We start from the raw sequence: 16277 nt of genomic DNA on the forward strand, positions 1-16277 counted from the left end.
AAATGAGTGAATTTCACTGAATTCAGGTCTTCCGCTGGTATGTCATAAACCAGCTGACGACTTGCCCATGTTCATGCAGACAGGATCCATCAGTTACAGAAGCAATTACATATTTCTCCTTGATAATGCAGTAAACAACCATCTCAGATGGATAAACAAACACCAAAGACAAGCAGAAAGGTGAAAACAGAAACCAAAATATTCCAGTTTCACAAGAATATGGTGCTTTTTCTTTAATGTGTTTAGCACATGCCACAAGGTTTCGCTATTTGCATAAAGAAATGTCAAGCACACAAAAAATATGTCAGTACCAGATGTAATAGTAACAGGCACAAACCACATGGAAATTTCCTGTTAGTGACCTTCTGGAGGGTGGGGATGGAACTCATTTGAGAGATAGGACTGGTTTTACTTCAGCTCACACAAATGACTTCTAGAAAAAGGTTTTACCTTCATTCCCTTCTCCAGGCGGTTGATAAAACGAAAGTCCCAAAGATATGATGGCTGCAATTTCCAAGATTATAAGAGTCACATCCTGCAATGCTTCCCAGACTAGCTGTAAGAATGTTTTTGGCTTCTTTGGAGGTATAAAATTTTTTCCAAAAATAAGCTTTCTTTTTTCTAGGTCTGCAGCAGTGCCAGCTAATCCTGTAAAGAAAATAAAATATCATACATTAAAATTGCAGTGAAATAGAAAATGCCCACTTAGATCTGCATTCCTGTAAGTTATTTCTCCAAAAACAACTACAAGCTGTACCACCTATGGCATATTAACAAATAGATAGATATTCCGCTTAAATGTTGCCTTTGACAGATGATCCATCCTTATGTTCTGAACAGAATCCTTATGGGCTACATTTAGTACTAATTCCTGACAGTTTTAAGCATAAAAAAAAGTCTTTGAGTTAGTGGGTTTACTTTAATAAGACCTATGTAGATACACACATACATGTAAGCAATGACTTCTGAAAATAGCTCATAAAGCACAAAGACACTATAGTGGGGATGCAGTTGGAATAGTTGTTGGCAGCTTTTGGTAACAGCCGTAGAAGCAGCATTACACATCTCTGTTCTGACTTCAGGTCCACAACCTCGAAGTATAAAGCAATAAAGCAAGTCTTATTCTACTGCAGAGCAGCCTCTCCTGCTGCATATGTACTGCCTGCCGCACACTGCTGGAATGAACTGTTGGTTAAGTGAACAAAGGCAGCAAAAGTGACAGGTTACATATGCAAAGAAAGTAAAACGGAAATGATACGGTTCCTTAAATCGATATAAAAATCCATGTATTTGCATGACACTTCAACTTAAGAACATTACAATTGAAGGATACAGTGTAAGAACGTGTGGTTGCACTGAACAACCCACTTTGTGCTTTTTTCCCTATTTTAATTATATTAATGTATGCAGTCTAGCGCCTGTTCAGAAAACAAAAATGACTTGTAAGTGTTAGGACGGAATAACTGTGCCCATCCTCCGTGCTCAGCATCATAAGGAACTGCAATAAAATCAGTCGTTACATATATCTGCCAAAAAAAATCTGACATCATTTGGGACATGTACAAAACTGTAAGTTTTGAAGGTGCTCAGCAACATCAAGCTATTCATGCTTATTCACCCTAACGTGGCACGACAACAATACTTGAATTGGGAGTTGGCCTCGGAGCAATACAAAGGTGCCTGTAAGAGAGCAGGAGGAAACGATGGAGCCCACGCTGTAAGGATTCAATCCTCACGCAGTTTAGGGTAAGCCCTTGCCCCCTGAAGCATGTCAGTACCCAAGGGGTACTTCAGGAATAGAAAGCCCCACTAATAGCACCATCAAGGTGTCAAGCCAAACGCATGAGGATCCTGACGTGCTAATGGTGCTCAGATGTATGTCTTACTCCTTCGGGACCAGTGCAACTCTTCCCAGCAGCATGCATGTGCCAGGAAGTCTCCTCTTGGATGGAAGCACCAGGCCCAAGCGTCATTTCCTCAGACGAAAGTGATGCTTTCCTGAACAGATCAGTCCTGCTGCAGTGCAGGCAAAGACGTCAACTCGCCTTTCACTTAAGGTATATGATTACAGCTGCTGCGTAGCTTCTGGCTCTTGGTTAACTCATCAAACTTTCATTTCACCTTCAGCTTTTAAGAAACGCTATCCCCCTCTCCCAGATAAAGGCAGGCTGTAGTTATTGTTACCTCACTTCATTTAATTTTCAGTACCTAGTGCCACAGTAACAGCCAGGTTCCAGCTGTTACAGCGTGCCTACATTATTCTCCATGATTCAAACAGTAACATATCCAACCTCTCCACTCCTCCACAAGCTCCCAGTTAGCTTCCAAGATAAACACTTTCCACTATGAAACACAAATTGCAAGCTAATATGAGCCTTTTAGGTAGTTGCCCTTTTGTGAACCGATGCAGATCACAGGAGTCAGGACAGCACACTAAGAGATCAGGGGAGTCACTCACCACAGCCTTCAGAACCACCCACATTACCACAACCTGATAGCTTTCAGAGAGCTGCAAAGCCCGCAGTGCAAGGAAGGATTTTCACTCCAAACAGCACGCAGTGTGAAACAGGCCCCCAAAACATAACCTAGTCCAAATGCAGCGGGGACTTCACGCATAAAGAGGTAGGTACATGGACAGCACCGGCAGCAGTAAGGATTCAGGGCAGAAACATTCACATAATGCACCTACAAGCAGCAATGCTAAACTCTGAAACAGGAAATTCCAAAGCACATTGGAAAGTGGAAGGAAGAGATGTCTGACAAATGCCTCTTTTCCAGCATAGAACATATGTGCAGGCTGGTGGTCCAGCTCCAGCTCCACGGTAAGGAGGTGACGGGGTACTCGGCACCCTGAGGGGAATGGCTGAAATGGCACAGGAAATAGCTGCAGTCTTCTTCAGCAATCCTAATAGTCTGACCTAGACATGATGAACTCATGACTTGAAAATTACACCATACACTGTCAGCAGGCCATAAAAAGTACACATATCCTATGTACTGCTCATAATGCACATACAAATACACAGCCAGACTGAGAAGTCTCCAAAGCGAAAGAGCAACACTGGAACTCAAAGAGCTGCTTTCTCTGTAAGATAAAAACTGTTCATTTAGTCCCCATAAGGCTGAGGACCAGACTGGATTTAAAGCATCTGTGGTCACAATCATCTTCTAGACTATAGTCTAAGTAACCCATGCTGGAATTTAGACATAAATTTCATTTGATTTTACTCTTTTTTTTATAATAAATATTATTTTCCTTAAAACCCCCAAACAGACAAGGATAAATAATGTAATTCTATTCTTTTCTGTAAGTCTGTGTCTTGGTGAAATTACTCACCAAGTCAGTCTCACCTAAAATAAAGAGCATGTTCATCTTTAATTATGAAATCTACTTTCTTGTAAGTCATTTGGAAATACTGGAAAATTAAATTCAATGTTTAGTTCAAGCCAAAAGGTCTCCCTTCTCCTGAGATCTGGCCATTGCTCAACAAAACTCCTTCAGCAAAATTGTGTTGTTTTGTTGGTTTTTTTTTTATCTCCCACTGAATGAGAGAAACTAAAATACTGCATTTAGAGAGAGAAATGAGAGAATGCAGAAGTCTGCAGACCAATTGATGAAATCCCATCTCAACAGTCCTAAGCATTACTGTAGAGATAAGGTCAGAAAGGGACAACAAAATATAGAGAGAAGCCAAAGGTAGACAAAGAGATACAGCAAAGGGAAATGTGATTGAGAATCTGAGACAATGAGAGAGGTTTATTCTGATAAAGCTTCCATAAACTCTCCATACCATTGCCAGCAGAAGGTATAGCAGGGGGGGCGGGGGGAGCACACCTTATCTTCTTCAAATCATCTGCTTTATTCAGAAACCCTATTTTAAGTAGTGCGAAAGGTGTGAGGAGGCTCAAGTGCCCCCGCCCCGCGCCGCGGACCTGCGGGCTGCTCTCCCCAGCTCGCGTGCGATGACAGGCAGGGCAGATGGCAAAAACGTCAATTACACAGCGAGATGGGAAGTGGACATCTGTCCTCACCAGGGCTTCCACCCGGAGACAGCTTCCCTGCTGCCAGCTTCTTAATGGGGTTTTTCCATTTTACACACACTGACTTCACCATTGCTCCCGAAGAATGTTTTATTATTATTTCTTGCTTGACCCTTAAGTGTTGAGTCCTGTGACAATAATGAAAGAGCACTGCACATCAAAGTAATATGAACTATCAGTTCTATGTGAAGATATAAAACATTTAAGGAAGTGGAAAAAACCCACAGTGGGGACTAAAAAAGAATAAATGGAAATAGCAGTTCAACATGACTCCATGTTACTGGCTAAAGCAGCAGCCTTCCACCTTGCATTCTGCATGACAGCAAGCCACAGACTGGCTGCTTTTATGTTCGTTTGTCCACACAGCATGAATTTTATTGTTTAAGTGCTTTTCTGTGTTGAAGCTGTGCAGTACACTTTGACCCAAGCGTTTTGGAATTATTATACAAATTTGGGTTAAATTTATGTATTAATAGCATCCACGGGTTTAGGAAACACTGAAAATTTATTACTGATGCTTACAGCACTTGAATAATTTCTTAAAGTTTGTTTCCAAAAAAATGTCCCCCCAATTTGTTTGGAATCTGTAGGAGAATCAAAATGATTGCCTAAGAAACCTTTTCTACAACGCTGTGCAGTATATTAAATGCATTTCAGCTTTTATCTGGCATTGTTGCTTTTTTGGAGGGAGAAAAAGATTAAGAACCTGGAGAAACACCACTTAATGAATGTTCTCTGTTCCTTATCTACATCTGCCAGTTACTGCATGCTGAATATAAAGCCATCATTTCAATTAATGCTTTCCAGAAAATTGTATTTCTCCCACAGTCATCTCCACTGCAAACAAATGGAGCATGACAGAGAATGATTTTGATGCTACAAAAATAGCAGAGGCACAGAACTGCTAAAGCAACAACTTAAAAAATGCAGAACTTTTAAGAGAATGTTTCACATCTGCTTAAATGATGAGATGAAGAATGGAGAATTCACATTGGCACCAACTTTGCAAATAAGCCATGCATTACTTACTAACCCTCTGTACATTTTCTGATGCGTCCAGAAAAGTAGATTAAAATTTCAAATAGTAAAACCTGTGAACAGTGTAATTTAAAAACCACAGCATAGGTACCTTCAAATGCAAAAAACTTCTTCAGCCAGGAAAGTAAAGGCTTCCCAGTGATGCTGAGCTGCTACTGGAAGTAACCTATAGAGGTAGGCCTACTAGTTTGCTTAGCGAACTCCAATGACAATGAGATATGACATGCATGATTTCTGCCTATGAGAACACAGCCATATATTTTATCTCATGAGCTCCTGTCACCCTTGTTTCAAATTCCCCTCTCAAATGATGAGCATTCCTAGCATCACATTACCTAGGTCTTCAAAGAAACTAAAAAGTAGAACACCACAGAGCATCCCCTTGACAATTTTCTTTGCTTTGTTTCACCCATTCTATTTATTTCCCATTTAACTCTGAAACAATCCCTTGCCACTACTGCAGCTATGCTTTAGCAGAACTTGCCCAGGCCCACCAGCTTCTATAGCTCTTACTGTTTCTCAGAACTCCTTAAAGTGAATTAGAAATATTAGCCCTGTCACTGCTGTTGTAACATAGAATATCCAACCCACAATCCCATTCAACAGTTAAAGTGGGATTTTACTCTCTCTGGCTTTGGAAGCAAATTTCTGTGCACTATTTTGATTTTCTCTCTTGGAGAAGCTAGAAGTGACAGCAGGCCTTTTCTTCTTCCACTTCAATCTAAGAAGTATTACCTATCCAGTAACTGAAAGAGCAGAACGAGTCAACTTTTCAATTCAGATGAATAGCTAGTAACTAACAGATTCAGTTTCTGAGATCTGCCTTAGGAAACTGCCCCTACCTAAGAAATTGGGCAAGGCAAGGAGACACACACACTAAACTGATTACTGTTGTAGTTCTGACCAGATGCTAAGGAAGGTCTGTTTTGTCCCTTATGTTTAATGCCATCATCAAGCACACTATGATGCAATCCAACACGAGTCTTCATGAGGTCATGGAGCCTGCATGCCACTTGTTTAAAGGGTACCTAAGTAAAACAAACACCTGCTTTGGGTCCAGGTATACCACAGAAATATATGTTGCATTAACTACCTGTTTTACCAGCACAAGGCGATTCTTTTCAGAGTAAAACACACAGAGCCGTGAAACACAAAGTGAAAATACTCCCACCTAGAATAGATGCCCCTGTGACCTCCCAGGTTTATCATGTATGTTGCTTGAGAAATTTTTGGATGCAGCACATTGAAATTCTGTTTAGGTCACACTAAATTCAAATCAGTTGGGAGAATTCAGTCCATCAGCAGGAGAGTTTTTAATGAGAGCATTTACTAGTTTCAGCAAGCTCATTTTGAATTTCAGTAGTGAATGAACCTCAATGTATAATAATTTCCTTCTAATCTCAGAACAGCAAAGCTGCCTGTGAAGTGCAATGAATCTCATTACCTGTTGTCATTAATATCAGTTGCTTACATTTGCTTACATAAATTTTAAGAAACTTGTCCCAAAATTACAAGCCTTTGGAATCACAAATCACTTAACACATGTCCTGTAAGCTTTATGTTGCCGGTGCCACTATCTCTGCGAGTCCATTCAGCAGTTCTGCACCCAGACCCTCACAGAATTTAGAGCCTCCTCGAGTCAACTACTCTACAGCTCCACTTGAACAGCCAACACAGAAAAGAGGGGCCCAGACACAGCAGAACCAGGAAATTAATCTATTTCCCCTCCCTTTCCTCATTAATTATCTTCCCTCTTTACATCCCACAGCAGCAGCTGGTCCTCATATCCTGCCCTCCTGAGTTCTGTCATCCCACAGCACCCAGACCACCCTTCAGCAACTGGAAAGCCACAAGCTGACTACAAAACCCCCTATGTAAACCTTCCCTGTTACAGGTTGCAATCAAATCAAGTACTCTTAAGTCTCAAAAAATACATAAATATGTCTCTAAATCCATGACTTTTTAAAAAAGAAAGTAACTGAAGAGCTTAACGCTCATTCTTAAAGACTTAAAGATGATTCTTAAAGATGATGTTAACATAAGGAACAGATACTTAAAGACTCGCACTTCTACAGTGAGTTTCTATATCTCAATCTCTTTCCAGCTACAGAAATGCACCAGCAACTTTATCTCAATTTTACGAGGCAGCGGAAGGCTGAAGTTCCTGCCCCAGACAGTTTGGTGGCAGTTCTGGGGACTAAATTCACATCTCCCGGAATTCCTGGTGCACACTCCACTGCAAGACACCATGCAGGATTTATTAGTGCCAAGAAGCTCCAAATGCCCCATGACATGTTTCATTCATTTCCCCATCTAGCCGTTTTGGTTTTGTTCCTTCTCTCTTCTCCTATTTTCTTTTTAAGGTAAAATTACTCTGAAAAGAAGCTATTAACCAAAATGACTAATAACAGCAGAAGCAGAAATGTCTCCCAATAGTGATTGTAACGTAGCCTCCCAGAAACACACTAATCTGAAAGATGGGCTACAATTTCATAATGACTGGACAGTGCAGTGCATAACCATGAGCCCCATATCAAGGCAACAGGCAAGACATCAAACACTAAAGGCAAGAGATGCATCTGAAGACATGACTAATACTCTTCTTGCTTTAACAGACAACAAACAGCCTTCTGCGAAGGCTTCTAATAAAGCATGCACTGAGAGCTCAAGGTCCAGTATGAAGAAAGAGAAATTAGGACTTCTTTTTTAGAAATGTACTGCTGTCAGTGGCTGTTGAGAGGGAAGATAATCATCCCACCAGAAATCGCTTCTTCAGCTCCTATTCCACTCAATAATCATTACACCACTTACACAGGTCTCATCTCGTGTACCAGAGGCTCTAGAGATGCTTTTCTCTTGCTCTATCTTGATGTAGTATCAAGTACAACAGTCATTACAGATTCAGGGCAGCAATACTAATAAATACTGATAATCTAACATGTATATCCAGCACCCAGTTCCCACCCCTTACCAACTAGATAGAAGAAGAATATAAAGAAGACATTAAAAAATCCTTGTTACATTATATTTAAGTAACAGCGCAGCGCAGATCTTCACCTAGCACTAAGAGACAGCTAACCCCAAAGTTATAGAAGTTCTCTACTGCTGCTAAGCTGATCAGGCCCAAGCCAGTGGGCACCCCACAATTGCTGGGTGCTTCGGGTTTGTCCAGCATCACATACCCTCAGCAGTTCACTGGTATTGGGGATTTCTGGAAGAGATGGAGAGCGAACAGGGGAATGTAATGGTTTCTTTTCTCCATCCCCCCTTTCCAGGTAGTCAAAGCCTTGAGACAGTTTCTCCAAACATCTTTAGTTATTTAAACAAAGGTAGGATTTCACTCCCACAGCAGGTAACACCATAGTTTAGAGTAGGCTGCACAAATGCCCTCTGCACAGGCTTATGTATGACCCACAAAGCCCTGATTTCCTAACAGATACATAAGATGGTACCATTTCGATGAAGTTTTTGGAGAATATAAGGGAAATAGTATCAAAAACATGCTATTACAAAGCTGAGTTATAACATGATTGTTTCAGATAATTTCAGACTGTTTCAGATTTTCTTTCCTTTAATATTTAAATCAAATCAAGCACCTCTGATTACAGCTTAAGACACACTTGCTGGCTATTCCATAGGATCAGGCTTGAAAAGCACTAACATGTGAATCAGGTAATGGCAAAGCAAAGCAACCATGTAAGTTCAACAGAGGAGATCCAAGGTCTTAGCCAAGAAATAGAACAAGAATAAATGAGCACATAATAAAGTCAAAGTGGAAAGCATTCCTTAACTAGGACACCTCCATAACCACTTACCATCCGTCTTACTGGACCCTACAGAACAGTTCACCACTTTGTATGTATTGTTAATGGCCACCATAGGGGATGGGGAAGGAAAAGAGACCCTGAAATCAATCTGATTGTCTCAAACCACAGTTTGGGTAGCACTGCTGACAAGGAAACCACTCAGTTGCTGCAGCAGCAGCTTCTGCCCATCTGCGTGGATCCAGCACAGCCTGGGGAAATGCAAGGCCCCCAGCAGAAACACTACCAGCAGCCATGGTCCACAGGGAGGCCCTGATCATGTGGCGCAAGTCGGTGCCTGCATGAAAGCATCTGTGTGCCTGCTGGAAGCTGTGCGGGTGCAGGAGCTCCTCCAAGGCCTGGAGTAGGTCCATTGGCAGGATCAGAGCTGCCATGGGCAAGCGTCAGAGCAGGGAATAACACAGGGTCCATGCATGGGATACTCTCCTAGCTGAAGAGAGAAGAAAAGGACAGAGCCACATGTCCACCTGTGCACAGGCCTATATTTACAGAAATAGCTGCTAGATTGTCTATTCTTCATAGGTGATACAAAGCCTTCAACTTTCATTTTTTTCCCATGTCTTATTATAGTACACCTTTATGTCACTTGAAGTTTTGTAAGTATTATGTTCAACAGACACACATCAATGAATGTCCCTGAAACTGAGGCCACCTGCCTGAAATACAGCTGAATATGTACTAAGGAAAACCACCTGAGTCTTCTCCACACAACAATGTCCTTCCAGCTGATGTGGCCTGGGCTCACTAAAGATTTCTCACGATTTTCTGTTCAGTTCCATAAAGCATGTCCACTCAGGATAACAGCCACAGTAATCTGAGAAAGCAAATGCCCAAGAAATAAAGCATGTGCAACTGGGAAAGCATGGCCTGAGAGAGGAAGACACTACGCAGCTGAAGACGCATTAGACAGACTTCTGTCAGCTCAGCATGGGGCTTTTATGCAGTATCCTGGAAGTCTAGCACATGTCTCTCCTTATACAAAGACAACTTCACTATTTTTATATGTCACTGCAATCACCAGTCTTTAGCATAAGTTCCAAGGGTTGATAGCTCACATTTATTTGATGAAGCCTATTGGAAAGGTTAAAAGTAAGAGAGTGTAACAACATACACTCTCATAACAGCAGCATGGAAAAGAGGGTTTTTGCTAGAAGAGGCCAAGAATTCTAGGTTAAGTAGCTAATTCCTCATACAAATGTTTTAATCACATTAAAATAAAAGAAGAAGGAATCTTATGTTCTGAAGAGAGACATGTTTTTGTCATGTCTATTAGGGAGTCAAACTGAAAATATCAAACCCAGCATGATTCTTTCTCACCCCCAGTTGAGAAAAAATAAATAAGCCCGATAGCAATGAGCTGCCTTTTTCTGAAGTGTTACCTCCAAGTGCTGCTACTTGGCAACTCTTCTTAAATTCGCTGCTATCTTTGTCAGTGTCATCTGCTCTTCCTGTGAGTAATGTCAGCTCATCAGCTACACAGCAACTGCACTCACTTCAAGCTATGCCTTTGCAAGAGGCAGAGCATTTGCTGTAGTGTATCTTTTGATGCTGTGTGTTCAGGAGAGTACTCAAGGTGTCTAAAAAAGAGTGAGAACCCTGGAGAAAACAGAGCACTATGATCCTTATGCCACCTGCAAGCAATGCTAAATGCCACTGTCACTCCTGCAAGTGAAAATGATGTCACTCAAAACCACAATGCCCAACTTGTGAGGAGACAGTAACATAATAAGATGCTTTTTGAGCATCCGATGGATTACATCCCACTGCTCAGTAACATTAAAATAATTGGGCCTTTGAAACCCCTAACACAGCACACACGCTGTTGTGCTCCCTGTTAGCCATGTAACACCGCTGCACTTATTACTGCCCATTTGCTCCATCCTCTTCACAAACAAGTGAGATTTATCCTTTAGATCACCTTCTGCTTTTCCTGTAAACTTAAGTACCACGCAGACTTGGAGGAACAACAAAAATGAAAGAAACTGTAAAATTCCACCCCAAGATGCCAACATGATTACTATTACAGTGCATATCTCATACGTGAACACAGATACGTAGCCAAAGTTTAGAGTCACTGGGCACCAAAAATTTAGCAAGTTAAACAGGCTCCTTATTGCCCCATTTCTTAGACAGGTGAGAAAAGGTACCAAAGAAAGTCTCAAGATGTTCCAGTCTGCTGGCAATTAGCTAATTCAGCCCACAAAAGCTGTCTAGGTGTAAAAGAGCAGCAGAGGAGAGCAGGGGATTCACCATCAGTAGCAATGTTTTAGTAGGGATGAGGGCACTACGGAACAGAGGTGATGTTACTCCTCCAAAGAGTTCTCAGCCTTATATAAAGATCATAAAAAAAGGATAATGCCAAGAGATGTCTTTTTTAACACTGTGAAAAGTGACAATGTTTTCTTGACTCCTGTTTTATTTCTGAATTGTTAGAAAATATAAACAGTGACCAAATCAATCCCAAGATCTACTGTGGGATACAGCATTATTTTATTCTTATACCCACATGCAGCAGTACTATTAGGAACACAACACCCACAGACACCTCCTCATTTAGCACGCTAAAAAGCCCAAAAGTATAGACTCTCTTTTATATGAAGCATATATTGTCAATCACCTTGATTAGCCCTCAACATAACTAACCTAATCTGAATGCAATAATCATTACTGAAGTTCTCCAAATTATTTTTCAGTGCAAATCAAAGACTAAATTAAATTATAACCTAAGTAGCTCAAGGAAGGTGTTCCTAGTCATCAGCTGTAGCAAGAACGTAAGTCAGAAGCAGCCAAGGACACCATATATTTTTATGCACATCAAACTGGTACCACTTCAAAAATCCCACCTTAACAGAAATATTCAAGAACATGTAAGACTTAACCAAGGTTTGCTCATAAGTTTTCTCCACAAATGAATAGTGTATCTGACTAGCCTCGTTTTCACTCTTTATTGAATACTAACTTCCATCATATATTCTATAGAAAACAGAGACTTTGACCTGCATCTCACTTTGCATTTTATCACTGGGGTGATGTGGAAACTGTTTCACCTGGTCTGGCGCATCTAAACGATCAGAGCAACGGATCTTGGTCAGCTCAAACCTGTGGGAATGTCAGGTAGCATACGCAAACGTGAGCCAGAAACAGCACACTTATAGCCAGAGCACACCCTGGGAGACTTCTGAAAGGAGATGATTTCAGATCCAAACCCCAGTTCCCATAGGTGACAAGAGCAGAATACACTTTTGGGGGTACAAAAGATGGAGTTCCAGCAACCCAAAATGCCACTGAAAATTGCTCAACTACAAAGCAGCTCTATTCAAGGTGACAAAAGTGGGAAAGGATTTGTATTCAACTCTCTTTACTTACTAGGTCATAATACCTACATGTTCTTTATGTTAACAATTACTTGTTCCACCTTTTTAATTTTGTGTTCTGTGGTTTTGTGTCCTTTGGCAAGTGCACATTCAAGAGAATGCAATAAGGCAGTTCTGCATCAAAGCTCTGGCAGGAGAGCACTCACATTACGAACACTTACGAATTTGTGTTACACATTGGCAGAATCTTGTATCATAACAGAAGCACTCAGTTCATATTAACAACCATCCTTGGACAACTTCAGTGAGTAAATAAAAATCATATTTTCTGAATGCCCCCCAAAAAGCTTAAGTTTTCATTTAAAATGAGATCTCAAATTAGATGTCATTTAATCAGTTTCTGTCTGTAACCCTTTTCCTTGCACAGCAGTTACCTATGTTTACATTGTGATAGCCATTTCATTTTACTTCCAGCTCATTAATGCATTGCTTTGCTTAATCCAGCTCAACTGGGAAGAGGCACTCAATGCAAAATAAGAATGTCCATACTAAGAGATAATTCACAATGGTTAAGCAGGAATACATGTTCCAGAATGAATCCATAGGTAAATCCCTTAGTCTGGGTTTGATTTAGACCACTTTCACCTCAGCTTCTGAAAGCTGCTGCTAGAGACATGTACCTCCTCCTCCCACAGCTGTGGCAATACAGATATTAGGAGTTGAAACCACACATCACACAACAAGAAAGCCCAACAATTTACTTTGCAAGTAAAGAGAAACAAAAAGACTAAGAAGCAGAAAAGCAGCAAGAAGAGATTAAAGAAAATCAACTAAACACAGCATTCTTAGTACACAAAAATGGAGCAGAATTCTAGACTTTCATCATGTAACGCAGAGGCACAGATTTAGACAACCTCTACTTAGGGGCTTAATTACATTCTTTACACTGAAAAAGATGGAAAAATTAAGTTATCCCAATTATGCTCACCCCCAAAAAAGGAACATTTAAAACATTCATCTGATTTAGCCTAGAGATGTCAGTTTGTCCCATTAAGAACTTTAATCTGGAATCTTATTTTGATTTCCATACACTTCTCTGCTGGTAGCAGAGTAGGCTTCCCTTTGCATAGTTCCTGAACGGGTCAGCTTATTTTCCTTGTATAGTTCCTGCCTCACACAAAACACAAAAATGTTTTGGGGAAGAACAGTCCAAATTCATGGTAAGGTCAGCATCCTAAATGCAAATTACTACTGGCCAACTGCTACACAAGCATTACGAAAGAGAAGTCTTCCCAAGTCCTTTTCAATGGCTGTTGAACACAGCATCATAAGTGACTTTATATTATTACTGAAGCTCAGGTTCCCAAGTTCATAGAATGGAAGGCACTAGAATAAGTCTTTCTTAAATAGCAAAAAAAGATTCCTTTCCTTAAAAAAAAAAAAAAAAATGGTTTGGCAAACTGGCAGCCTTCCTAAAGCCCAGAATGTTCCAGAAATGCAGGCTATGATTCCAAAGTATTTTGTCATCTGTACAATCATTTTGCTTATAGCTGCAATGCAGCATTCTCTTCAGGACTGTGCACTGCACTTAAAGGATAAAATGACCCAACCGCCTACTCTGTTCCATCATTATTCATTAATGAAGAGACTGGGCCTAGAGGATTGTCATTGCAGGATAAAAAAAAGGTTCATTAATACACCCCTTAAGCATGACACACATTAACACTAAACAAGAGACAAAGACAAGAAAATCAGACACACTGTCAGCAGATGCTTTGGCAATATTTAGAGGATGTTACCAGTTTAAATAGCACTGATAACATTCTATTATAGTAAGAAATAATTTTCATGAATATAGAAAGTACAAACATCTTGAAATAAGGATGAAGTCATTTCTTTCAGGCAGACATCTTGAGTATGCATCTGCTTTCTACAGGTTATGTAAATGATAAGCAGAGATGAACTGAATGGTCATCCTGAAATATTCAGGATGCTAAAAGGCAGACTTTGTGTGTGTGTGTTGTCCTAGTTCTGCTATTCCTTCTGTTTTATACACAGTTATAGTTATATATTTATATCACATGTATATTTTTCCCTGTCTCCCTAATGTGCCTCCTATGTCTACTGCTCTTCCTGAAGATTATCTTAACAGATCTTCCCTCTGTATCCTTTTCCACATTCTTTATTTTCCCCTTCGTTTCATCTCAAAGGAACCAATGCCACTGATAAATATCAGATAGCTCTTCCTTCTTTCCTCTGAGTTTCTGCCGCTCAGCATAGTCCTCACTCTCTCCTTGAAACTTCTTCATCATGTCAGGGAAACTGTCTGTCCTCTGAGGCCACAACTGTTATCTAACATTGCACCCCTGTTTGGGTGGGGGTTACTTGTTTGTTTTTTGAAGAGAGAAGCATGAGCACAAAGTAAGTAAAATCTGGGGACATCAGTGTGTAGCAATATCCATATACTGTTGAATTAATGTCTTCAAAGACGGCCAAAGAACACTATGTACTTTGCAGGCAATGAATGACATTGAAAAAAAGCTTTTTTAGAAAAACAAATAGACTGAAAAATCTTACACAGAAATACTCCATTTGTTTACTGATAATGAAAAAGAGCAGCCAACAAAAAACTTCAAAAGGAATTACCTGAGACTATTAATACCAACTACTGATACCACTTTGCATTTATGTGTCCTCAAGATTTTAGAACTTACAGGAAACACAAACCATTCCTGTTATTATGGAAACAGGCTTGCACAACATAAAAAGATTCTGACAGCATTAATCTTTTAACTTCCTGAGCTTTGTTTTGTGCCACAGCCTTTATTTGCAATTAAGCTTAGTGCATATGAAGTTAACTGCTTGCCACCCTGAGAATATAGCCCAGGATGGGTAATTCAAGCTCGTTTTACACTGACCTACCAAACTCTGACCTATCAGGCCTGTCTGGTAGAAGTGAGAAGGTATTACAGTTTCCTTCAGATCTTGATATCTGAGCAATTCATTCAACCAGGGTACCAATTATGTTTGGTCCCCTCACCTTTCCCCCTGCTTCTGGACTGGACTGATTTGCCATGAAATGGTAATTCCAAATCATGCTGAATTTCATCAGTGACCTGAGATGAAAGGTTCTGGATCTCGAAAACAATCTTCATTCTAAATAATTCATCCAGTTTGTTCATTTACTATAGTTCTAATGCTATGAAAACACTGGCTCATCATCTATAGATAGACATCTACTGCACTCTTGTTTACATGCAGTCGGGGTGAAGACAGTCATCTGCACTGCTGAAAACGTGCATGAGAATGCTTCAGAGAGCTTATGTGTACCTCTTGTGCTCACCTGTATCACTAATCTGCAAAATGAGAAATGTTTCCTCTGCCAATGGTTGAAGACGGATGATATAATGAACTGATGCAAAACCATCAATCCAGTCCACCTAATATGCTTTTATCTTATGAATACAAAATTATTTAATAACAGTGTTCTAGAACTAACCAAATATAGCAACTAATGCAACCAGCAGAGACCTACTTTCTCAAAAAATGATGCCTTGAAAGCGTATTCATGGTTGGATTCACTAGTTCCCTCACTAGGAAGGACTTTGCTCTGCCTAGCCGCAGCATCAGGCACTGATGCCTCTGACTTTCACCACATGCATAGCTCAGACCAACAGCACCAAACTCTTCCAACCCTAACCACGTAACAACTGGTGGGCAAAGCCCCAGGATCTCAGGCTTCAGCAACCACCGTATGAGCCCCAGGAGGGTTCTGTGCCTGCCCTCGCAGGCACGTAACCAGTGCTGGCACCTGGGGCGTCCCGGCTTAGTGGTGAGGCCTCACAGAAACCGAGCTGAACACGTGCTGTCATCGCATCACTTCCAACTGCAGCAAAGATGCAGAGTTCTCCAGGGCTGCTTTGCTCTGTAAACAATTTAGAGCTTGATCCTGCTTCTGCAGCTAGCAGCAGTTTTGCTGCAGGGGTAAGCAGAGGGTTCAGGGCCCAAGCATGCTGCCACGGCTGCCTCCTGCTGCTAAGGTGCCCCTTCCCTGCACACG

The 16277-nt window shown here is 40.8% G+C and overlaps 1 protein-coding gene across 14 annotated transcripts in view; it reads right to left on the reverse strand.

Moving 5' to 3' along the window:
- ATP2B2 (ATPase plasma membrane Ca2+ transporting 2) overlaps positions 1–16277 on the reverse strand; it is a 412410-nt gene that overhangs the window by 126300 nt on the left and 269833 nt on the right. For all 14 annotated transcript variants that reach the window (XM_030501305.1, XM_032920206.1, XM_030501308.1 and 11 more), the window contains one exon: positions 451–648. In XM_030501305.1, the coding sequence (XP_030357165.1) occupies positions 451–648 (198 nt within the window). The remainder of the gene's footprint in view (positions 1–450; positions 649–16277) is intronic.

The sequence above is a fragment of the Strigops habroptila genome, chromosome 11 (genome assembly GCF_004027225.2).
Source record: "Strigops habroptila isolate Jane chromosome 11, bStrHab1.2.pri, whole genome shotgun sequence".
Lineage (NCBI taxonomy): Eukaryota > Metazoa > Chordata > Aves > Psittaciformes > Psittacidae > Strigops > Strigops habroptila.